Here is a 25,802-nt window from a genome sequence, read left to right on the forward strand (position 1 = left end):
GGATAATTTAACAGCAGTCAACTCAAGGAGTGATGAAGTTCAAGTCAGTCAGCTTTAGAAATTTAAATTCAATTAAGACAAAACAGACACGTGAACTAAGTCTTCAGCAATTGGTGTTAATTACAGACTAGATCAGTCTTCACACAAGTTGCCATCAGTAATTGTTCTACTACTCCAGCTTCTAGACCTTTGTTGCCACTTGTCTGTTTAGCACAGACCTAGAATCCAATAGGATTCTCCATCACTCAGTATATCAGAAAAGCATTCTGACACATGAACGTTCTTCCAAATACTGCTGAGAGGATATATGTTAGTTTTGAATGATTACCCCTACCCATTAGAACGGTTAGCAGCCTCCCAGCTTGTCCAAGTTAACTATGCCTTGGTTCTGTCCCTCCAAGGCATAAGTTACTTTGCTTTTAATCACAAGGTGGTACTAGGTTTATCTGTGGGCTCTGAACAGACATGAAACAACAGATGTTAATAGCAACTTTATTGTTTCACTGGTGCAAAATCATGATACTGAATAAACTTGTGTAATGCATTTTCCCCTAAATTTACAGTAATGAAGGTTATACATATGCTATATAGATTGCAATTTCTCTATTTGGAACAAAATTATCTTGATAAATATGCCCTGTGCACAGTACTGGCCCTCACCGAGTCTCACAGAGCCTTAATATGGAAAATATAGCTTCTGTTTTTGAACATGGTACTTTAAAACTCTCCAAACATGCATTAATATATTCTAGTTTTTAGGGAAAAATATTACACTTAGTCTTAACTTGCATTAAAAGAAAATGCACAAGCGGAATCTGACATACAGTAATCCCAAAAATCTGATGCTCTGTAAAATCAGACACAGTTTCAGATGACAGTCACTGCCAGTTTAAAATTCTAATGCTACAGAAGCAACAGTAAACAGACAGAAAAGAAAATGGAACTGAAAGAGCCCTATCGTGTCACATGGATTTCAAAGAAATTTTCAGTCATGCTAACTGATGAAACCTGTAGTTGCTGGTCCAACTTTAAGTTTGTTAGGGCACTCAGCACAATTGTTTGAAGTGCCAGACTGAACACATGAACGTTAACATGACATTTCTGAAAGGCACAATCTATGAATCTATCTTAAAAAAAACATATGGTACGTAAGTGAAAAGAAACAAGTACAGTGTGTATCTTCTTTAAAGGACAAGACCTTCATAAATTGGCCCCTCGGATTCCGGCGATTCCCTCCTCAGACGCAAGTGCTCCAGTGTGTTGTGAAAGTGTTTGTTAATTTGTTCTGTTTCTTCAGTAGACTCGAGGTTTGGGAGATCTTCTCTAATCTTCTGTATGAGCTGATTCAAAACCTGAATTGTCACCTACAGGAGAAGATATACAGAATCAAAAACTGTCAGCCAGACCACTGCACAAGTGCATAGACACCTGTTAACTGACTTGTCTCTGAACTATCAGTACTAGTTCTTAACAGTATGATTGACAAGACTGTATGCAGACAAACTGTGAGAACCAAGAGGAGGCAGAGTCCAACAGGACACACAACACTGATTTCAGAATTTTTTAAAGTGACCCCACGACCCCCAAATGTTAAGAGCCTGTTAAGTTACTAGCCCGACAGCTTTGGGACTTTTACTAAACCATTTCTCTACAACCATTTATTCAATATATAATAAAAATCTTTAAACAAATAAGTCACTTGGATTATATTAGAGTGCATAGAAAAAAATCCATTTCCTTTAGACATCAGTCAAGATCACAACATCAGATTTAAAGTACAAGTTATTCTTAGGGACCTAGTCATTCCCTAGGAAGGCACGGCTTTCTATGGTACCAAGACCAGCATTACATAAAACACCATAGCAGAGTGCTGCAGACCATCACTGTATCCAGAAGCTATTCTTACAAATCTGCTGAGTGTTTTGTAATTCAGAATTTCATTTTAATCTCTATCAAATAGCATCGCCTACACTACAGGAACTGAATTGGCTTCCTGCTACAGCAGAGCTCTAAATTCATTAGCAAATCCCTAAAAATCTCTCTAGGGATTCTCACTACAGGGTGTTCATTAACATCTGCTCGTGATCAAATGATGACATAGGCAGATGTGGATCTGTACTTGATCAAGCAGTTTTTTCAAACTGAGTAAGCTTGCTAGTTATCAACTAAAAGGTATGAAGTAACTATCTCAGATTTCAGATGCAAAACTTAAGCTGGTACATGAGAAGTCTTGTCAATTTCTAGAAATTAAAGCTCACACCAACCGCCTGGCACTCTTAGCAATGACCTTAAACGGCTGTAATAATTTTCCTTACCTTAATATGTATGAAGTTAAGTATTTCTAAAATTAGATGGGAAAGTTGAAAGACTAAGTCCAAGGTGGTTTTGATGTAATAAATACTTCAGTTATCCATGTCTCACAATTTAAGTTCAGAACTAGATTGCAAATATTTTTTCCTTCCTTGGAAGACGGTTTTTTTGTTTTTAAATAGCATACCCCAAATTGACTGTTAGTATTGCCAGAACGTGCCTCCCATGAGGGACTATAAAGCGAGTTGAATAGGCATAATTCGGGGTATAAAAGTGAGTAAAGAGCATTCCTTGAAGCTCTTTATTTAAAAAATAAGGTATTCTCACTTACCGCCTCATTTTCCTTTTCATAAAAATAGATGTATCTATTCAAAATTTCTATGAAAAGCTGGACTTGCAGAGAAGGGTCCATGCATTGATTTGCTATTTTTAAAGCCTTTTTCAGGCATTCCATCACTCGTTTTCCTCCATGAAGCTAGAGGGAAGAAACATCATGTTACAAGAAATAAAAACACCTTAGTGAGTTCCAGTAGCACCTCCCTTGGCACGCATACGACACTTCCTGGTGGTCTGCCACAGAAACAGACTTCACAAAACTACATAAACTAGAAAAAGCTGTCATTAAAAGCTTACCTTTCCTGGCTGTTACCAGCTTGGCTAAGCTTTTTACTCAAGTCAGACAATAACACGATGAGAGTTGATGAAAGCCTTCAGTTATCAAATCTGGTAAGTTCCATTTTGTAATAATAGCTATACAAGTGCACACTCTGAGAAGCAGAGCTCACTGCTCTTTATAGATACAACTCATTTGTTTGAAAAGCCCTGCAGAGCACATGATTTGTTTTTGACTTCAACAACTTGTATCTTGAATTTGAAGTACAACACACAGCTACATGCACAGACATGTGCAAGACAAAGTCAGCATCAGACTGTCCTTTGAGAGCCAGAGTCAAACTAGTTGACTGTTACAGAAGCTTGCATGGTACTTCCACTTCTAAACTCGAGCTTTTCCACTTTCTATTTAGATAGTTTATACTGTAGTGAGATTTAGAAGCTTCATATTAGAATACATTCCAACCAAACTTTTGTCACTAAGTCATACGCACTTTAGAAGGGAGCCCCTGCTATGTTTGAGGTAGACTGTATCATGCTGTTGCAACTTTAGTTTTCTTACCTCTTCTCCATTCTTGTCAGTGTTTCGGCCAGACCAAAACAGATGGGCACAAGTGCTCACAGCCCGGCACTGGTCTGGCTTCTTGAGCAGTTTAGAGGCTGCCAGTGCACACTGAGTCCTCAAAGGCTCGTGGTTCTCCTCACTGAAGCACTTCATCCTTTCAAATGTCCCAATTATCAAGGTGATTGCAGCCAGCTGTGCTTTTGAATCACTGATTTCATCTTCATACAGAGAAAAGGCCTACTCAAGGGAGGAAGAAAGTCTTAATCACTGCTTTAAAGCGACATTAGGGGAAAAAAGCAGTTGCTAGTGACATTACAGTACAGCATCTACAGTTTTAAATTCATTAAATAATTTCGGCAGAAAAGAGATCTTTCATAGAATCAGGTTAAAGCCACAGCCTGAAAAAAGTCTGCAAGAGGTACGTTTGTTTATGAACACTTAAGGACAAACTGGTCCTCAACTTCAATCTTCAGATCTCATGCATCTTCAGTCAAGCATCTATTTAAATAAGGAACTTTAGTAGCAGAAATAGTCCTTGAAATGGATTTAGTTCTTAAGACGACAGAAAACTGTACAGCAGAAATTGTGTTAGGTCAGAGACTAGAGCATGTATGAAGAGCGTTTGAACTGCTGCTGTGTGGATGAGGCTTTCAAAGAACCCACAAGACAAAAATCTTGGACCATATCTCTAATAGAAGGTATGTAATTGTCATGCTACTTGTCTCCAAGGTTGTAGCACAATGCCAGCCGATATAAGACAGTGAAAAAAGCCACAGGGTTATCGGAGACTCAGTTTAAGAATGTGCATTAGTAGCAGTGTTAGAAGAAAGACTGTGACAACACTTGCAACTTGGATAACATGAACTGTGTTGGTTCAATATCTGATGGGAGGAGGGTCATGGTGAGGTATTTGAAACCAGTAGAGCTTAAGACTAATAAAGTTACAGGTTAAGTGGATTTTCAGACAGTAATTTATAATAGGTCTCAACACAAGGAGGATTAGCAAAGCCCAGCATGATAACTGTGAACACTGCTAATCTCAGAGACCTTGAGAGGGCTTGTGGTCAGGACAGTAACAGCTAGACAGAAGGAGCTGGGAGAAGGTCTCAGAAGCAACAAAGGAACATTTATGTTGAGAAAGCTATGTTCCTCCAGTGAAACGACTAAAGGAGTAGGAGGCAGCATTGCAACATACCACATGTTGTCAGACTGAGTATTCAAATCAGCAGCAGTGGAGCTTCATTCTTGCTTCCCAGGCTGCTATGGAACTAGGAGCAGGAATTTCTACCTCGTAGTGTTAGCTGTCAATCATTTCAGATTTTTTGTAATCCCACTAGAGGGTTAAAGAAACTGAATCTGAAGGCAGATTTAAGGTGCAAGAAAGTGACTATGATAATTGGACATTCTTACCTGGGACATGAATTCATAGGCCACAGTTTCATGATTCTCAAAGCCAATTTCTCCCGCAGCCAGTGCTCCTTGAAGGAAGAGCCGGAGAGGCAGCTCTGCCAGTTCTGCTTTGATCAGAGCACTGATGGTCTGATGAGCAAATGAGAAGATCTTCTGGCACTTCTTTTCCCATTTGTCATCCTTGGGAAGTGAAACAAACCAAAGCTTGAACAAGACCATTGGAGTATGTAACAGCTCTTACTACAGTATAGACTTTTTCCCTTATAGCAATCTCATTTTCTGCATGCTACCCCAGTGAGTTATTTACTGGGGTAGAAGTGGGCTGGTATGTAAGCGTCCTAGCCAGTTCCGTGCTGACTTCAGTGGGTATTCAAAGTATTTCTTCCACTTATAAAAGCCTTACATCCATTTTAACCTACGAGCTCATAGGAAACTTTCTCAGAAGTCTATACTTACCACAGCTGTGCTTAGAACATATATGAGCAAAAGCCTAATTAAAGTGGCACAAAACAAAATAAAGCAATAAACAAAACCAAAAAGCACAGTAATTTGTTGGAGGATTAACCAGAAGTAGAAGAGAGTTTTGAAACATTCATCCTGAAGGATGAATTAATAAACAGCATTTTAGTTTACTTCCTCACCATATATCATCACATTAAAGGGAAAAACACATATTTAAGGTAACTCTTAATTAGAAAACATTAGACTGCCCAATGGAAACAGATTGTTTTGGTATGCGCACTTTTGCGACTGTTGTATAAGAAAACCTGCACAGAAGCACTTGCTTTGAGAAGCAGTGACGTAGTTTAGCTACAGATATAGAAGTTCATAAAGTTCAATATCCAGACTTAAATCAGATTTATGTCATCACTCACAATATCCTAGTTCTATGGTCCACATAGGAAAAAAAACATGTAATGGGCCAGCTTCCCAAGTAAATAGGACTAGCCAGCTTCTGCTTCACCAGTCTTCAAGCGTGGAGGTAATTTGAACTGGTAAAATCCTCTGTAAATTAGAAAGCGTTTACATATCAAGCAATAATCTGTTTAAAGAGAATTAAAAACCCTTAACATCCTGCATCAAGTCCTAGCATACTACTAGCTACAGCCAGACCAAATACATTCTAGGAAAGCCAAAAGGAAGCAAATATATAAGAGATACCTAGAGGTCAACTCACCACTTTGGAGTTCTCCTTGTAGCGAAAAGCAAGCTGATATGCTGCAAAAACCAATGGTGGCAGTGTAAAACGAATACGTTGGTTCCCACCTGCACCAAAGTGTTTCCGAGCAGTGTTTAAAATCTAAAACAGAAGGATTAATAGCTTAGATAATTCTGGAAAAAGAGGTATGGTATTGGCAGCTATAATAATCTGTATTCTAAAGAACAGGGACATCAAAGAGACATGGAGTTAGCATCAGATAAATTACAATGTATTTTCGTGACAACATACAAGTTGCTTTACTTGACTTAAGTTTGTGCAGCATCTGTAACCTTGTGATATTTACCTAAAGTTCTCCTACAGCTGCTTATACTATTCAACACTTACAGTACTGTATTAACTACAGATAGAGATCAAAGAAATGAAGCTCATGGGTGTCCAATTCTATGCATGACTACATTTTTAGATTACACCTAGAATTCATGTAAATAAAGACATGATTAAACAGAATTAATCACCCATTAGTCACTGTATAACCACTTAAGCTCATAGGGCACTAAGGCGTTGGAATTTGCATTTCAGATATCTTCCACACAGAATGCATCATTTGATGCCAGATACTGAAATTCAACATTCTCATACAGAGCTGGATAGATTTCTCCTACTGCTCCTCTAATTTAAGACAATTCTGATACCAGCATCTCTGATACTCATCACTATATCATTAACCATTTTCAAAGCTGTTCAGTAGCTTGCAGAATTCTTTCAAAGAGATGATTAAATAAGTCCTTTAACGACACTTAAAGGTGATCACTGATTATAAGTGAGCATGGCTAGATAAGAAAAACAGACTGCCTGATGTTCAGGCTGTGAACTGTTTTGTGTCTTCATAAAAAGAGTTTTAACGTATTTCTAGCTGTGTAAAGTCTTTTGGGATATAAACACATCAACTCCCTTTGTGTCAGCATCCCTTGAGTAAAGCTTTGGTCCCTATTTAAAAAAAAAAAAAGTAGTTCTCTTTTTTCCCCCTATATGAAGATGGGGCTTGCTAGCTATGGTCAACCCATATAGCTCTTCAAAGTAAGGGGGACCTGGTTGACCAAGAGCCTTCATCTAGCAATGCTCAGAAATAACACTTCCAATGAAGATCAAATCCTGAAACAAATGAGTGACCATGTCTCCAACCCTTGCACAGTCCTTAAAACTATGCTACTTCCAGTGACAGTAGTTACAGCAAGGCTCTACATTCCAAACAGCAGTTTTTAATATGATTTTTAAATCTAAGCCAAAAGGCTATCAGCAGTGTTGTGCAGAGCATGTTATGCTGGTCTACCTCATAGCTTATGCGGTCTGATTAAAAAAGTAAAATGGAAAAGTCAGCCAGCTTCGTTTCTCAGGCACATTAAGGATGTCTACACAGCAGTCCCTGCTCAAGCCTCTGAGCTCCGCAGCAGCAGTTTGCTTTAGGCAATCTGCAACATAATCCAACTTCAGCACCTCTTCAGCCTGCTTTTGGAGAGCTTCTGTCTGTGCAGAACTCCACAGGCTGCAGAGCATCCCTGTCCCTCTACCCCAAAACATGCCCCTCTCACCTTAGGGAGATCATTACAATTTTTAAGTAAGATAAAGCCAAAATAATGGATTGCCCTCAGAAGGCTACATAAGGCCTACACAGGCAGATGTGTTACAGATTGGATTCTGCAAGAAAACCCGTTTTGATACATTTATGCCAGTTTATAGTCAAATAGACTTGGAAAGCAACACACTATCCATAGGTAAGGGCTTCTGAATTTTAAATAAGGAACGAAAGACTACTATCTACCCCACAACAGATTTGCTAAGAGCTAAGTTTTTTTTGGAAACTTCAGTATAAAGAAGTCCTTTCCTAGAACAAAGTTTAAGTATAACACCTGCAACCTTAGTTAGCACTTACAGTTAACATGCTAGAATTAACAGTGACGCCCCAGCTCGCAAATATATCGAGCTGTTTTATAGTAAGTAAGAAAAGAACTGACACTTCATAGCACAAGTTATTTAGAAGCTCTGAAGCCATACCAGATACTGTTGGTCGGGGTCATCTGAACGCAAGAGATGAATAAATCTTCCCACAAGACTTTGCTCATCAGCAAAGTCCTCAGGATCAGGGTCTTCAGCAGGCTGATCCGGTTGATCTTGGATCAGTGTGGACACCAAATTCATGATAGCATCAACCTGTTAAAGGCAACATAAACTCAGTTTAAACTGGATCAGAGTATACAAGCTTAAGTTAATAGCCATTATGAAAGTCTTTATAGCTGCTCATAGTGCTGACAGAGCACTAAAAGTCCATTAGTTGGCAACACTTTACAACTTGGTTGCTTTACTCCCTGAAGAAGGGTCCCTCTTAGCACTATTGGAACAGAATGGCTGTACAAAGGCAACTTGTATTTCAAAAGCACAATCCAGACTTAAGGTAATGGCTCTAGTTTTAAAGAGATTTTGGGTCTCTGTTCAACCCTTCTAAAAAAAAAAAAAAGTCGTCTCCGGGATGAGAACAGGCAGGATATGCAAGAAAAATATTTGAGGACAAGGGTAGAAGAATTATCAAGTGGGATAAAGCCTGTGCTAATCAGATGGGGGCAGGGAAGAGGAGGGGAAGCACAGCATGCCCTACATGCAGTCACTTAGTGTTTGCTTTCAAATCTTCAAACAGTAGTTTAGATATCTAGAATTGCCACAGAAGTTAACTTACGTCATACCTGTTCTTGGGACACAATTTCTGTGTTATAATCCAGTACATTGCTAAGCACGTAACAACTCATGCTCTTCCTGGACTCATAATCAAAGTATTCAAATAGCGGGTGGAAATGTTTTAGTTTCAGAACTGTCAGAATATTGTTGTAAGTATCAACAGGAATTTTCAAAAGTCTAGTCAGCTCCTTTGAAACAGCACTGCTTGTTGCAATACTACAAGAAAATATAAGCAAAAAGAGCTATTAATTACTAGTTCACACACGTAAACAGATTTAGAGTAAAAGTCTGCCTCAATACCAATTCCAATGTATACCATAACATCTAAGCTACTTGCTTCTAGGGAGATAGGAAACATGGTATCAAACAAGTCACATCTTGCCTTTGGGACGTACAATAGCAGACACCAGAAGCAGAAACTGCAGCTGCCAATTCAGCAGAAGGAGAAATCCTGTGTGCTCCAAGGGATGAAAAGATAATGACTTCGCACAGCTAGGCATACACATTGTGCATCTGCCTAGCTACTCAGCAAGATTTATGCACAGATGAGCATCTAGGTTAGTCAGGCCCTCTCCACTGTCAGTTATCATGACCCCCTAGCGTGGCCCTAGAACAGTAATCTCACATTTCACCACATCCCACAAGGTAGCATAGAGACATGCTTTACATGCATAACAGTAAAGATTTTAAGGTCAGAATATTACTGACCACTCCAGAAAGAATGCAAGAGATGTTTACTTACTGCTCCAGATTAAGTTTATTGAATATTTCCACAGTTGTCTCCAACACCTTATCAACATAGTCAACACGATCTGGATAGCATTTCATAGCCAAGTTAATGAGAGAAACTTGCAAAGATACCACATCCTCTGAGGGCATATCTTGGCGAGACTGAAATTTAAGAGAACACTGAGTTGATTTAAAAAAAAAAAAACCCACACAAAGCATATGACTTCGCAAAAGAAGAGTTGCATCCAAGCATACCGCACATACCTGTATAACAGTAGCAACTTGCTGTGAAAAAATGTCAAAAAGTTTGATATCTGCTGGGATGCCTGGTCCATCTTCACGATGTGCAAATAAAGCTAATCTGGTATCAGAGAAAGGAAAGAAGCTCAGTCAGGATAGTTCCACTCCTCAGACATGAGTTATTAAAACAGCAGAAAAAGAAGTCAAGTCCTCTAGTACTGTGTATTTAGCTCTAGCGCAAGTGAAGAGGAAGTTCATGGAAGTCTGAAGTCTTAAGAACAACTCAACCTGGTAAGTATCAATCCTGGAAGATAGAGCTGGCAGAGGCAGCAGGATGAAGAAAGAACAAGAGGCAAGTTTTATAATACATGCTCATCACCTAGCAGCAAGTGTTCTGTTCTTCCCAGCAGAGGAAGAGGTATACAGGGGCCTGACGGAGGAATAAATTTATACTAGTGATATCACTCAAGTTAGACCTCCAATAGCTTCCTCCCCAAAATGGTTTCCAGAGGAAAAAAGAAGAAATAAGTCAGCAGACTTAAATATGCTTTGTCTTCAAGTTAGAGACAGATAACATGTTTCAGACATTCACTGTTTCACAGACAAAAGCATGAGGCAAATTTGAAGTGAAAAAAAAGACTCTCTTGGGGGTGGGGTGGGGGGGGGAAAGGCAAGTAAGAGATGGCTAATCAGTAAGCATCAAATAGATGTTGCAGAGCCAGCTCTATCCATAACAGGAGCAAGTCATTCCAACCAGCATTTTTGCCATAGCTACATACACACACACTTTAATTAAAAACATAAGAAGAATCACTACAGAAAATAAGAAGCTAGTAGTCACTGTCGTCTAAGGCAGTAGCTTAAAAAGCTCAGCATTACCACTTTTGCTTCCTTGTTAAAGGTTTATTCTATTATGAAGTACAAAAAGACCTACAAGAATATTTAGGAAAAGCCACCTGACTGAAATTTTTTAAAGTTATTACTTCCAGGGTTTCTAAACTTTGATTCCCGAATAAACTTTGGCTCTGAAACAAAGAGGCAGGTAAGAAAAGGTTAAGCTGCCAGAAGAATTCACTTCCGAGGATACAGATATTAAACTACTCTTACGTTTTGTAGGGGGTGGTAACAAGCACACTTCCTAAAGCCAATGAGAGTCACTTCTTGTTCTCAAAGGAACAGGCAGCTTGCCTTGGCAACAACTTAGAGGCTAAGAACCTGACAGCCTACAAAACATCTCACCAAGCTGCAGAGAGATGGTAGATAATTAGAAGCCATGAATGGGACAGCAAGTCCAAAAAGACTCCAAAGCAACAAGATTTTTCCGAAATACTCTGTCAACAGGAAAGCCTCACTGGAGCAAGGACTAAAGCTTCACAAGCTTCTTCTGCTTTGCCCATGTTCAGTGTCAGCTATCCAATGTCAGGCTGAAATCGGGATGAGAAACGCAACAACATACCGCCTGTTTAGAGACGGATCCTGGTCCTACCCATACAGTACTGAAACGTGCAACAGTCACTCCAGACAGCTCCAACCCAAACACAAGAGCAACATCGCCCCTGCATGCATGGGTTCTAAGAATTGATACACTCATATCTATAACACTGGGGCTATACCGTTACAGCTGAAAGCACGAGTTGCCATACAACAACAAAAAACTGATGCTTCCTACCTAGGATAATCATCACACCATCACCTTTCTATCCTTTGCCTATATCCAAATGGGAAGGCTCCAGAAGACACTGCTAACGGCCCTACAAAACACAGCAGGGAGAAGACTGTAGGAGGCCAGCAAGGTTCAGTCAATTGTGTACTGCTGCTTGTCTGCAACAATAAGACTAGAAAGCTTACTGTAGAAGTGATTCCAAAGTTGTTTAAGGCCTTTGGGTAGACATGACAGCAAAAGCTTCAGAAGCAAAGTCCCCTTGCCAGAACTATGTTATTACACACTAGTGCAAGAACCCAGCGAAAGACCCTGTGAAGTTCTGCTCAAGACTGCTTAACTCTGTTGAAGACAGTCTCAGACAGTCTCAGAGCAGACAGTCACAGGCAATGTTTTCTTTTTAAACCAGGTAACAAAAACTGAAAATCTCAGCTGAGGGAGCAAACTATTGGAAACAAGACAACTCCTGTGATAATCTCTGGGTGGAAGCAGAGCTGTTTCCCTGCCAAACGCACACCAAGGAAAGTTTCTAATAAGACTCAAGTCCTGAACAAATAGATTGTGTGTGACACGGAGAAAAACCTACAGATTTGTTAAATGAACAGTTGCAAAACACTAAGTTATACTAAGCATGCAGAATATTTATGCTAGATCTCTAGGTACCAGAGAACATGAAAACCATGACAATCCTCATCACTGCTGAATGCCAGTAAGACTCAAGATCACTATGGTAACTGAAGCCTATACGTTGGCACATGTACTAGTCACACAATGCACCTTTGCACACAAATTTATGGAAGCCAAATGTAAGGACAAGGCTTTCTGATGCCCCAAAGCAATCTCACCACGTAGATGCACTTCCTTTCTGCAATAAGTACAGACACTCACTGACAGTCTATGCTGTTTCATTTCAGGATGCAAGCTAAAACTTTAAGTGCAGGTATCGGGAAGAAGTCTGAAGTAACGTAAGCAGTTTTAAAGAGGATCTCCATAAGAAAAAGAAAATCTTCTGCGAGAAAAGGCATGAAGCTGGTGGTGAACTAATAATTAAGAAAGTACTTTCACTTCCTACTAGCTTCTTGCTCTTTTCTAAGAGGCATAAGTTATGTTCTCTGCCTGAAGTTACAAGATGAAGTACCCTGAATATATGATTAGCTACTAGAGTATTCAAGTTCACATGAGGTACCTATGACTGATAAGGCTGCCAGAGCAAAAACAACTGCTGTTTAAGTTCTGAAACACGAAATTGGTCAAAGCTAAATGGCTCATTTCCTGACTTAATACATTCACAAATATCAGTCCTTGAAGCAGAACCCAGAGAGCAGAAACTATTGAAATTGAACATTCTTCAGTTTTCATTACAGTGGCAAAGATATGGAAACAGTGAAGTTAAACAGTATGGAAAATTCAAAGCTACCAGACACTAGAAAGATATCACCTGCTTTGTGCACAACACATACTTAATTCTGAGCCAGTTTCCACCCTCCTGGTCACTCACCTATCAATTAAAGCAATTATTATATTTTTCACATTCACATTTTGGTGCAGCTCAGCACAGGCTCTGAGAAACGGGTTCAGGGTTTGGAGATGAAATTCATCTGGGAAAACCTAAAGTTTTAGATCAATAGTTATTAATTTATACACTGAATTTGTCCATTGTTACACAGTAATAAAATGCAAGAGTCATTGTAAAGCAGACAGCCACACAAAAACAGTCTCAGAATGTTTTAGTGTTCCCCAGGCTGACTTTGACTGGTAAGGGTGTGAAACAAGATGCAAGACAAACGGGTAAACTCATAGTTCATACTGCAGGCCCTGCTGCCTAGATTGCTTACAAGCTTCTGCAACAGAAAGAGGGCAGAATGGATGCATCTCCCTTCTGCCCACCTGGTGAAAAATAACGTGTGACAAACAATTACATAAGAGTCCCAGTGAAGAAATTCTCCAGTTCATATGAGGAAGAGGTGAAAGCAGCCCGAGTCTGACTAGAAGCACAGGAGCGTCCCAGCGTTCAAAGCCATCTCTGCAATTGAATTCAAGCAGCTTACCTGTATGATGCACTCCATGAGGTACTCCTGAGCTAAAGCATCTCTACAGTTTACAACCTGCTCCAATATTCCAGGTAGCACAATCTGGAACAGAAAGAAATCTTGCAGTGCTTTTAGAGTCACTTTAAGTTTATATTCAGACATATTGCTTTAATTGAATTAAAGGCATATAGTAAGGCTTTTCACATTACTTTTTACATAAAGACTTTCTGATGAACTGTTCCCAAGTTCAGCAGCTCCATCCTTCAGTAACAGTTTTTTTGGCCTCAGACATCTAGACATCCAGAATACTAGCTTTGCTAACATGTACCACTGCTGCTCAGGGTTTCGATGATACTGCTCAAAACTGTTTTCAGCAGCTACATGCTGGGGCTTACAAGAGACAGTTCAGACTTCTGAATAACACACGTTTGCCTTGACCATCACTTTGCTTTGGGAAGCCCAGCTTCATTCAACTCCAAGCCTACCACAGTAGGCTGTATTTATACATACAGAACAGCTAGTTGGTTTAAAGGTAAGTAACAATTGGGGATCAGAGCAGAAAATATTGAAATTCCAAGTCAACCCTACAGACAGGCTTGTAGGAAAACACCTAAGTGATGTCTCCAGCCTCACAGCACTCCAAGCAACCTTATTAACATTCAACATTTCCTCAAGTGAAGGGGGGTTCTAGAAGCACCAGGATTATTCAACTTTTAGCAGAACTGTAACACTTCCTAAGCAGCTCATGTTAAAGTTGGAACTGGTTTCATTGGTTAAAAATACCAGAAGCTGGAAAAGACAGACAGACATCCCACCTGCTTATATCGCTCCACATTAACACCTTCCAACTGGCTGAGGCGAACCAGGTTTGTTCCTACTAGGATCCTCAGTTCCTGTCTTTCTCGCTCCCTTTTCTCTCTGTCCCGACTATGGCCCTGGTGTTGCATCCGCACCCAAAGTTTGTTCATCTCAGCAAAGTTCAGCAGCACAAAATCCATGGAATCACTGATGTCTCCAGTAGTTTCTTCACTGCAATTGAGAACAGGTTAGGAACAGAAAAACTTCCAAAGATATCTGTTTTTCCATCCACTTGTAGACATCCAACTGTTAAGAAGGTGTGGTGGTGAAAGGGGAAGTGCATGGTGGGAAGTTTGGGTTCATAAAAAAGGTTCATATCCTTGCTTCTACGAGTACAATGAGCATAAGAAGAAATCTTAGTTTTGGAAGAGAAATTTCAGAGTTCTTAGACTTGACTGGTGTTTTGTCTATTGAGTTCTGACAGATTTTTTTTTTTTTTTTTAAATATACCTACTCCTTTCAAACCTGAAGAAAGTAATACAGAAAAAATAATTAGGTTCTCTTGAAAACAATCATTTTAAAGTTTTGGCTCGTTTTTCTTACTCTGTTTGCTCGCCTTCATCTGGTAAGATATTTCTGGTACATTGCAGGAGATAGTTTCGAAGAAATAGGCCTCTTAGAGGATGCTGTACTCCACGGCACATCTCCACTAGGTCTTTCAAAATATCTTTCCTGGACTGTGGAAATGACTTGACATAGACAACACCTACTGTTATCAGGAGATATCTGCAAAAGGCAGAATCAAACATTTGTAACATACATTTGTAACATAATAATACAATAGCACATTTAAAGGCAACTGCTCACTTCTCCCATCCTGACAGCACTACCAGTTATTAAAGGTCCCATAATTTGTTTAGACATTTAGTCAGCTTTCAACACCTATTCCGTCTGTGGAGCAGTTAAACTTCCTTCACACTGTAGTCTGGCAGGATAGGCATCATGCTCCTCAGAAGTCGCCTGGCATGTACTCATTCCTTCAGCATCTCTGTATCAAGCAGCAGCAGAAGGAACATGCAAGCTGTAAAGGACTGCTGCCCCAGTATACTTGGGCTCCTCTTTGGCATAAGGGAAAAAATATGTAATGCTCAGAACCTCCGCAGATTTGGTTTCGAAGCCTCAACCCTGCAAGCTCCTCTACCTCACACCTATCCATGTGTAGAAACTCATTAAAGCACCACGTATATTCCTCAGGAAGAACTAGAGTCTGCATCAAAAAGGAAGACTAGCTCTGCATAATCATTTGAGAGCTAAGACACTGCAGCAGCCACTACATTGAACTCCAGGAACTATGTGAGGATGCAGCCTGGCGTCCCCAAAGCATCTCCCAAGCATAAGCATAAGAGCAAGAATTAGAAACTGCAGTGCTTAAGAAAAAAAGAGTTCTAAGTATAAATAGTTAGAAAATATGACTAACAGACTAGAATAGATTTAAAGTTAAACTTTTAAGTATCATCCATTGCATGTTAATCCATAACTAAAAATATATTCAAAATACAAAGCTAGTGTTTCAGAAGCTTTTAAAAGGTAAGTTACAGAAATATTCAGCTTCCTTCTCACATACTTGCTACTCACCATGTCAACAGAAGACAGATGCTCATAGAGCCCCTACTGCCTAGATCCTCAGCTACAAGTCCATTAACAGATTATGAGACAGTTTGTAAGTGTGCAGTCAGTCTTACTGATCAGAATGGGGTACTCTGATAAAGAGCTGGCCGGTGAGAATTAACCAAGCCTTCTTTATTCCAGATTGAAGCGCTTCCCTCTCAGCCATGAGCAAAACGAGAACGTTGGCAGGAAGAAAGCTGACCTCTGTAGCTGCACTCTTGGCCTGAATCTCTAAGTCTCATAGGAATCCACTTTTAAGGTATGCAGAGATATTATTTACAGCTACAAAAATGAAGTCTCACTGTCATGCATGAACACAGAGTCAAGCATTATCAGAGCTCAGCGTCTGGTCAGTATTCACCACATTACAAAGAAACATAAACATACACACACTTACAGTCTTGGAATAATATTTCCAGCATACTGTACTAGCTCATAAAGGTCTGCCACTTTCCTTCCTTTGGCAAATTCATCTGTCAGGTAAACTTCCAGGTAGTGTAGTTCATCAGAAATCGCCATGTCTTTCTCTTAGTTAAGAATTTTAAGTTACAGTGTCTACAGATTTACAGAGCAATTTGCTCATTCACACCAAGGAAGAAAGATTCTGTTCCAAACAAAAGCCCAAGTTTTGAACAGCTGCTATTTTTTTTTTTTAGAACTGGATTTTCAAAAACTCCCAAAGGATATGGCAGACTTAAGACTTGCTTTATACCAGAAAGGGTACATTTTCCACAGTGAGAAAGCATATACTCTCATACCATACACCCAGATAACTAGATATGGAGCAGAAGAGTGCTAGTAAATATCTGAGACCAAGGAGATATCGCTGTGTTCCCTTCCCCCCCCCCCCAAAAATACATATATATACACACACATACATACATATTTATAACTCCTAAACTCATCATTTCAACCGTTTCCCTAATCTTCAAAGGATACAGAGCTCATAATAGCTCTTTGGGGATAACATAGAAGTCCGGAGCTCACCAAGCATGTTGGAAGCATGTTTCAGAGCATCCATGAGCTTGTTTTTGTCCTTTATAGGAAGGAAACAAAAGAATAGCCTGTAAGAAGTAACACTAGGCAACTAAGGAATTTTTAAAATATACACTTTAAGCTTTTTAAAAATACATACAGAAATTAAGTATCAAGAGTTATACTAAACCACTTGGTTTAGTTAGGATTATCTGGCTTGCACTTATATTACCCAACCTAGGTAAGCGGGACACTATATCTGAAGGTGGCAAGACGACATACTGTTATTATCTGAAAAAGACAGAGCTACAGCAATAAATTCTTGTAGTACCAATGATACCAAAAACCTGAAGGCTTTGCTTATGCAGAAATCCCCATCACCACTCGGATTCTATTCAGCAAACAAAACCAAACTAAGTTTTTCTTCACATGATCTGTTGTCTCACTCAGATCTAGTGAGGTATCCTCTAGCAAACAGAGGAAATGCATTACCAGCAGGCACCACTAAGAATGAGAGCAAGATTTCCCTTTCCCCCCCCCACCCAACAGCAACACTTTCCTGAAAGTCAGTTTATTAGGTTGTATGTAACAAAGGATCATATAGTTACATGGCACCACGGGTTTAAGAAACTTCTAATTCACCACCTATACATACTTGCTCAACGCAACAGAAAAAAAAAAGGAAGAAACTGCCAGAGTCTTTCTAATAGGAAGCACATGGTCACTCAGCCATAGCAGTGAAAAGCCCAGTTGCAGGTGGGTCAAAGATTACGAAAGCATTCCACAGTATGAAATTGGAAGAGCAGTTACCTTTCTTGCTACTGCTATTTGGCTGCAAATAAAGTAGTCTAAGCACATGAAAACATAAGGGAATATCTCAGTTCTTTCACCACAATTTTAAGCAGTCCCTCTAAATGAGAATACACTTCTCAAATCCGCAAAAGCTTCATGTGATGTCATTTGCCTGCGTTGGCTACAATTTTAAGCCCTACGCACTAGCCATTGGCCCTTTCCATCACAGGAAAATCCACGCATCAAGCTACAACTAATCTCTACAAGATATATCCCACACAGCAGCAGATAGGATACCCTGCCAAGAACAATCCACTAGCAGTCTATGGTTTATACAAAGAAAACACTGCATGGAAAGTGCAAAGATACACAGGAGGTAGACAAGAAGAGCTTCCCATCACATAATCTCACATTAAATGAATTCAGAGCAGTGACTTCTTGAAGACAAGTGGCGGGCTTATTTTCAGTTTAGGCTTACTCAAATGCAAGCATGTAAACAGAGTAGATGGACTGGCAACTTTACATTTTAGGCTGTCAAAAGCTGTACCAAAAAGTATCAGGAAGTGACATTAAAAGCATGCTCAAGGTTCATTCCCATGCAGCAGCCACCTCATTTATTCGTAAAGCCTCTGCCACCACAGAGATCCATAAAGGGTTAAGTTTCCTCACAGCAGCAGAGATTAGTATCGATTTACCGGTTTACGCCTAGCAGATGAGAAACTTCACTGCATTTTAAAAAGCCACCTTCTTACCAAGCATCGCTTCATCTGGAAAGACTGCACCTTCACAGCCTGAATGGCTTCATCCAGGAGTTTTTCCTGTTCATCCTGAGGAGACTGCTGTGTTGTTGGCTAGAAGAAAAAAAGACCAGGACATCAGTTACTCTTATGAGGCTATTTTCGACTTGTTGATTCAAACTGGGTCCCCTGACACAGATTCTGCCCAAGAATCTCTACAGCATAATCAACATGAGCAAGCTTATACTTATCAGATGTATATGGATCAGTGTGTTTTGTTTTTAAACTCGTACGCAGGCTACAAGAGCCTTCTGTTCACATGCTCATAAAACTGAATCAGTGGGGCTTGTTGCACACAAAGCATAAGGGGTAATGTAATATAATCCATTACTGTGTGGACAATCTTCTCAGACCAAGAACACCTCAGTGTTTCTTTGTAGAGGTGATTAATTCCTGCTCTTTAAGAAATGCTTTAACTTCTGTCAACTTTCTTCCCTAAAGCTGCAATTTTATCACGGGATCCTCCTCATCTCAGCTAGGGATACATCCCATTTCAGATTCTGCTTTAAAAGCTCATATATATATTTAAGGGAGAAAGTTTCTGCCTCCCAGACAAATTCATCTTTGCAAAAACCTGAAGTCAGGGAAAAGATGGGCTATGGTACCTACAAGCACCATCGCCGCTTTGCTTCTCGAAGAACAAAGCCATGGGACAGAACACGACCAACTTTTCCCTCCTCTTCCAAAACTGGCAAGTCAGGAATCCAGTGTGACATGTCCAGCAAGAAAGAGCTTCAGGAGAACGCTGAGGCACCACTACACAGAGCAAGTATTGTTGCTCCTTTCCAGGGAGCTTAAGCAAAACCTCTGAGTGCAAAGACCGCAACCATACAGACCTTTGCCTGTACTCACAAATCACAAGCTATCAGCTAATTGCTGAGCCACAAAACCTTCACGAGGATAAGTTTCACATAAGCAAAGTATGAAATACAGTCACCTCTTTCTGAAAGGTAAAGATAACCTGCCAAAGGCATAGAAAACTGAAGAAAAGGGACAGCTCTTAATGTCCTCTACCTGTCCCAGTGCCCCTCTTCTTCCCATTTCTCCTCAAAGCAGGGCATTCCAGGCCTTCTCAACTTAAACAAGTTTCAAACTCATTTGCCTTTCCAAGTATCACACTGTGTTTTCTTATCATGCTCATTAAAACCCACTGCTTACATCCATCCAGCTGTAATGGGTCCTCCTTACTGCAGCTACTCCCTGCCCTCTACCAGATAGATGCTCATAGAAACTGCTCTCATCAGTCTTTGAAGTTATCTTCTAAGATGTCTCAAACCTACTTCACTCTAAACTCAAACCTCAAGTCTTTCCTTGTAAGCATCTCCAGTAACTCACGCTGAACGCGATAGAATGCCCAATGGTCTCCTCACCAGCAGACACCCTTCCTGCTAACTCCTTACAGGGAAACGCCACCATCCGACTACTGCTTAGGCCCAGTCTTCAACACCTCACTAGAGCCTCCCAGCCTCTCCTAATCTTGCAGGTTGTTTTCAGGTAGCATCTTCAAAATAGTGACACAGATAAAAATATTGATCTTGTGTCTCAATTACACCTTCTCTAGTCTTGAGAAATATTGTTTATTTACACAGTGATTCCTGCAGCAGGTTCTAGAAGGCTGTAGCTTCCGTAATTTCTCAACTATTTATATTTATTCCCCTCATATATTGAGTTTAGAAGGCTCCTGGTCTCCCCTTTGTAACGCAGTGTCTTGGTAAAAAGCTAGCAGGCTATGAACTCAATCATCCCAGTGTTCTTGAAAACACATCTTCAGTACCAATTACTTCCATATATCCCAGGCTTGGAGGCCCCATAAGTATTTGTTAAGGGCAGAGATTAAAATTTAGGTCTTCATTAAAACACAGAAGTTTAAATTTAATAGCAATTTAATGACTGTGGACTTGGAATAACCCTATTTTCTCCATCCTCCCACATCCACTATTTCTCTGGGTTCTTGTTCTGTAACTGGGATCCCCAAACAGAATCCTACACAGTAACCCCTGCTTGTTCTCCATAACGTGCTTTTCTACGTATGGAAAACAGACAACGCCATGCAATACTGTCCTTGCCTTGATCAGGTCCAGATAGGTGGTAAAAAATCTATGTCCTTGGAGGCTTTCACCACTCAGCTACACAAAACCAAGGCTGACCTGATCTGACATCGGTGGCAATCCAAGCAGGAAGTTGTGTGATACGAGAGCGATTGGAAGAAACCTCTATGACAGCGCACCTCAGTAATATTCAGATCATGCACAGTAACTAATCAGCCAGAAAAGTTACCTGTACTAATTAAAGTGATTGCATCTTTTACAAAGTTCTCTTTGTAATTAATTACATAAAGTGCAGGAAATTCAGAAGAATACTTAAGCATAAGGCAAAAGCTATAACACTACAGCAGTGTCCATGGTTAGGTGGCTTTATCTTCCAGACAATTGAATAACTACAAACTCTAGAATAAACTTCCCGTTTTAAAGCAAATATTTTCTGTCAATAGAACTTCGCTGTAACTGTAGGTGTTACTCAAAGAGAGGCCTGACTTTTAAGTAGCAGAAACTGAAAGTGCTGGGACTACAACAACCAATATCAAAATACCATTTAACTGACTAGTTGAATGACACCTTCACCAGAAAACTTGTCACATCCTACAGTCTCCTGAAATCACACTAGGGCTTCAGAGAGGATAAGTGACTAATGAAGTGAATGCCATTTATTCTAACCACTTCAGATATTGCTGTATTAAAGCAGGGCTAGAAATAGCAGAATGATGTTAACACTAACTACAGTCTTGCAAGTCCTCTTCTCCTAACGCACATTAGGCTACCTTTCCCAGTTGTTCAGGTGGCAAAGTAGTGCCGGGAGAGCTGTTTAGGCTGTACAGCACTCAATCAGCTAGAGAACTAGCCCAGCTGATTAATAAGCTAGCATTCACCTAATTCACCCTACAGTCACATAAAAGCTTGTGAGGAGGGGTAGGAAAAAAAGTCTTTTCTGACAGCAACACTAAGTTAAAGCATTTGTTGAAACATATCAGATTTTCTACAGCCCCAGGAAGTGGATGGCACACTGCACATGCATCAATTCACTTACCTCTGGTGTGAGGACCACCGGCTAAAGCGCGACTACTACTAGCTTGAGGCAATGCTTCAGATATCAATAATGATCTCATCAGAAATATTGCCTAATTGAAGGAATGCATTTTTCTCATGTAAACTTCAACGATTTTGTTCTGACACTAGCCAGTGCAACAACGGAACTCTGAAGCCTTGCTTTATTAGAGCTAGTTTTCCCATTTATAATGAACAGCTTTTCCAGAGTCAGCCTTACATCAAACTCAATGCATCAAGACATTAACAGTGCTTTCATTTCCATTTTAAGTTTGACCAGCAAGTTTCCACACAGTATTTAGTACTAGAACTGTAATAAGTACGTTACTGAGTTCACCCATAGAAGCATCATCACAACAGATTCACTTTTTTCTTCCGTGTCTTTCCAAGGTTAAGAGTAACATTACATTCATATCAGCTCCGATTTGAAGACTGGGGAGGTGGACTGTTGTAAACACAGATGTCTTTACTCTAAGGGATGTTGCACTCTCCATAAGTCTAGAGGAAAGAGAACCCCAGCATTTTACAGTTCAACGAGTACTGAGATAACCTACCACTTACAGTAACAAGCATGCAACTGAAGCAGCCTGAGGTGTTCCGTTTGTAGCAGCTTTACCTCTAGAAGATAAAACATCTAACAGCAGCAGCACCTCCTGACAAGCTCTAATTTTTACTTACTTTCCAGTTTTCAAAGTCCGAGTTCACCAACTTACCCTTGCCTCTCCATCTGCTGTAACAAGCTACGGAACTATAGACTATGTTTGTATGCGAGCTGGTAGTTATCAAGTACCAGATACACATACCCTGATCTGCATGCCTGAACTTTGAGGAAGTGGCAGCAAAAAGCAACTAAGCTTTTGAGAAAATTATATATAGCAAGAGAGTGTCAGTAATAATTAGCAGGGCTCATATCAAACTAGAAATCAGTTCTCTTGTCAGATACACTGTTGAATAAAGCTGTTTATGCTGTGTCTTCCACTTTAAATTAGAAAATTAGTCACTCAGAAAGATATTTCCAAGTATTATTTTATTCAAAATGCTACTGAAGAGTGAAATCCTGTTCCAATCTTCAAACAGAAGTCTTTAATATAAGCTTTAAGACGACTTTGACAATAGAGAAAAGTAGCAGTGCACAGAAAGCAAAGTTGTGAAACAAGAGTCCTCGCTTGTAAAGAGCATATACAATAAACTGTTGCCTCAACACAAGATAAGCAATTTAGAGTATCTGTACAGTTGTTCAGACCAAAATGCACATCTCTAGAAAAGTCCGAGCCTCACCACCATTAGATATATAAGAAATGATGACGAAAAAGGGAGAGATGAGGTAAACGAGATGTTCCGCCACATTCTTCCCCTTGATCTTTTTCTCATTTTGAAGCCACAAGGAAAGCTGAGCACTAGGGAATGCGAGGGAGAACTGCTTTTTCAGGAGCGCTATCGGTTTCCATACAAGTAACCACAGCCTCTGAAGAAAGGGCTACTGTACCTTACCACATCCAAGTTAGAGAGGTCATAACAAAGGGCAACTGAACTTAGTTCTTTTAAAAGCTTTAAGTGCTCTTTCTGCCAGTTGAATGCATTGAATAGTTGAATAATTTAGACCTGGAACTAGCTTGGAAGAAGTTAACTGCCTGGCTGATCAAAGTAGGTAAGAAATTATTTGGCAGCAATTAGGAAAATAAGACCTTAAGAATATTATCACAACTGAAAACATAATTCCAGACCATGCTTACCTTCAGAATAGCAGCTACTCTTGAAAACACAAAGTGAACATTACATACTGCATATGATTTATTTTATTCCCAGTGCTTATCTTCTGGAAAGATGTAGATTCACACCGAAATTTGTATAAGACTGCTCAGACAGCTGCACTCTGGAGATAACTTTTCAATACATTGAAACAAGCATTTTAGTTATTTTGGGGCAATTCAAGAAATGTAGTAAATGACACTACTCAAGAAATTATGTAGTACTAAAATACAAAACCAGAATTCAAGGCAAGACTTCACAGTCTTTACAGCCTACAAATTAGTCTGAGTTCTGGCAGTTTGATATTGGGTATAAAACAATAGAACAAAGTAGAACGTCTTGCTTCTGTTTCTTTCTAATGTGCATTTTCATCTAGTGTCCAAGTGATTCAGTACTTTTCCTCAGATACAACTGATGTGCTTACACCATATTCTACCCATGACTTTTCTGGCCTGTTTACTTACATGTTTTCATTTAGCAACATATTGAAAGAGGTTTATCCAACTTTTTCTACTTCGTCCTAGATGGATTTTCTTAGGACTACCTAGCACCCAATGACAAGACATTTAATATAAACACTGCCTCAGACACAAAATAGGTTAGCTACAGAAGTAGATCAGGAGAACTGCCAGCCTACAGATGATGCCTGGATACACACAATGCTTTGCTGTAAACTTCATTGAGCTATTTGGCATTAACAAGAAAGCATAGGCGTTTTACACCATGAGACACTACTCTGCAATAGAGAAGGTAGCTCCAGAACCTCTATTTCATCTCAGAGTAGCGACGCTAGAAAATGTACCAAAGAGAAGAAAATAATCTTCACATGTTTGAGCTGTGGCTTCCTGTGGCAGTAAGAGCTGAGACATGAATGAGAATCAAGGGACTGGGCTTTTAGCTTTTACTCTGAAGATGACCAAGAACTCCTAGAGGTCTCCACAAAAAAAAAAAAAAAACCACCAATAACAAGCACCTTGCTAAAGACTATTTGAACGTTCTGCTTCAAGGCTTAAATCAAGTTTAGCCATTGGAAACAGCAATGGAACCTAATTTGTTAGAAGAAGTTACCCCTTATTTAACAACCAGGGGTTTACTTTCTTCTGAATCATATGCTATCAGCTATTATCAGAAAGAAGACATGAGACCAGACAAGTTTTAGATCAGTTCCTCTGTAGTAGTTTCTACATCCTTGAGTTAATAACTACCAGAAAGTATTTACATGGCAGGGGCAGAGACTGCTATCTGTGTAGCTTTTAGCTTTTCCCCACCATCCAATTAAGTATTTTCACTTGTTTGTCAAGTCACATTACAAGTTTTACGTCCATCCCAAGAGAATACAGTATTAAACCCATTCCAACAAATAGCTTTAGAAAGCAAGTCTGTCCCCAAAAAGCTCAGGAACTGTTCAAAACCTGCTTTATAATGCACTTAGTCTTTGCCTCACTGTCTAGATACTGTTAGTACTGCTTCTGCTCCCCAGGCGGGCTGGTCAATATAGCACAATGGTTGTAACAAACACCGCTTAAAATTGCGTCAACTAACATGACAGAAGACAAACGACGCAGGTAGACTTTTAAGCTTTGGTATGAAAATTGACTGTCCCTCAATAGTTTTATTAACTATTGAAAAATACTTCCCAGTGAGAGCTACTTTCATGCTGAAGCTTCAGGTTTGCCTTCCCAACAAGCATCAGCACTTGTTCCAGAACAACTCCAGCAAGATGCGCCCCCCCTGTTTTCCGCAGGAGAGACAGGGGCTCCGCCAGGAAAGCCGGCAAGAGGCCGCTGGCGCGCTGCGCGCAGCCCTCCGCGCAGGGTTGTAACGGGGGCAACGACGCCACCCGAGCACGGCGCCAGCGGCGATACAGCCCCGGCCCCGGGGCAGCGCGTTAAAGCGCCCCTCAACCCCCCTCGCGGAGGCAGCCGCAGCTCCCTAACAAAAGCACCTGCCGCCGCTCGGCCCCGTTAACCCCCCCTCCTCCACCCCCGCCGCCCAGGGCGGCAGGCGGCCTTCCCCGCGGCCCGGCCCGCTACCGCGGAGGCGGCGGGCCCGGGCCTCGCCTCAGCGCTGCGCGGTGGCCTCCGCGCCCAGCCCCGCCCGAGCGCAGCCGTTAACAGCTCTCCTGAGGGGCGCGAGACGCGGCCCCGGCCTCAGCCTCAGCCAGGCCTGCCCGTCGGCCACCGGCTGGGCCGGGCCGGACCCCTCCCACGGGGCAGCGGCGTGGCCGCCCGCCGCCCCCCGACGCGGGAGCCCTGCGCGGGCGCGGCGCGGCCCAGCGAGCCGCCCCTCCGCGGCCCCTCACCATGGTCGCGCCGCCGCTGCAAGCCGCCCCCACCAGCAACGCCCCGCAGCGCCGCGCTCCGTCATGTGACTGCGCCGCCCGCGCCGCCCCGCCCCGGCCGCTACAAACCGCCTCCCCATTGGTCCGCTCCGAGGAAGAGGCACGCTCAAGCCGGATTGGCGCAGAGGGCGGTGAG

General features: G+C 40.9%; 1 protein-coding gene across 2 annotated transcripts; it reads right to left on the minus strand.

Annotated features, from left to right (window-relative positions):
• Window positions 1-476: 476 nt before the first annotated feature.
• VPS35 (VPS35 retromer complex component) lies at window positions 477-25,760 on the minus strand. 2 transcript variants are annotated; one of them, XM_068955947.1, is made up of 17 exons: window positions 25,628-25,760; window positions 18,431-18,529; window positions 16,851-16,947; window positions 16,309-16,432; window positions 14,847-15,029; window positions 14,261-14,474; window positions 13,464-13,547; window positions 12,914-13,023; window positions 9,780-9,876; window positions 9,529-9,677; window positions 8,795-9,002; window positions 8,112-8,267; window positions 6,075-6,197; window positions 4,898-5,077; window positions 3,485-3,724; window positions 2,642-2,785; window positions 477-1,364 (listed from the first exon to the last, which is right to left on the minus strand). In XM_068955947.1, exons 1-17 carry the CDS (start codon window positions 25,628-25,630, stop codon window positions 1,185-1,187), a joined length of 2,391 nt encoding a protein of 796 aa, XP_068812048.1. In that variant the 5' UTR covers window positions 25,631-25,760; the 3' UTR covers window positions 477-1,184. The 2 variants fall into 2 exon arrangements, with proteins under 2 accessions (XP_068812048.1, XP_009676629.1); XM_009678334.2 differs by lacking the exon at window positions 25,628-25,760 and adding an exon at window positions 19,085-20,422.
• Between the last annotated feature and the right edge of the window lie 42 nt (window positions 25,761-25,802).

Source organism: Struthio camelus, chromosome 10 (genome assembly GCF_040807025.1).
Source record: "Struthio camelus isolate bStrCam1 chromosome 10, bStrCam1.hap1, whole genome shotgun sequence".
Lineage (NCBI taxonomy): Eukaryota > Metazoa > Chordata > Aves > Struthioniformes > Struthionidae > Struthio > Struthio camelus.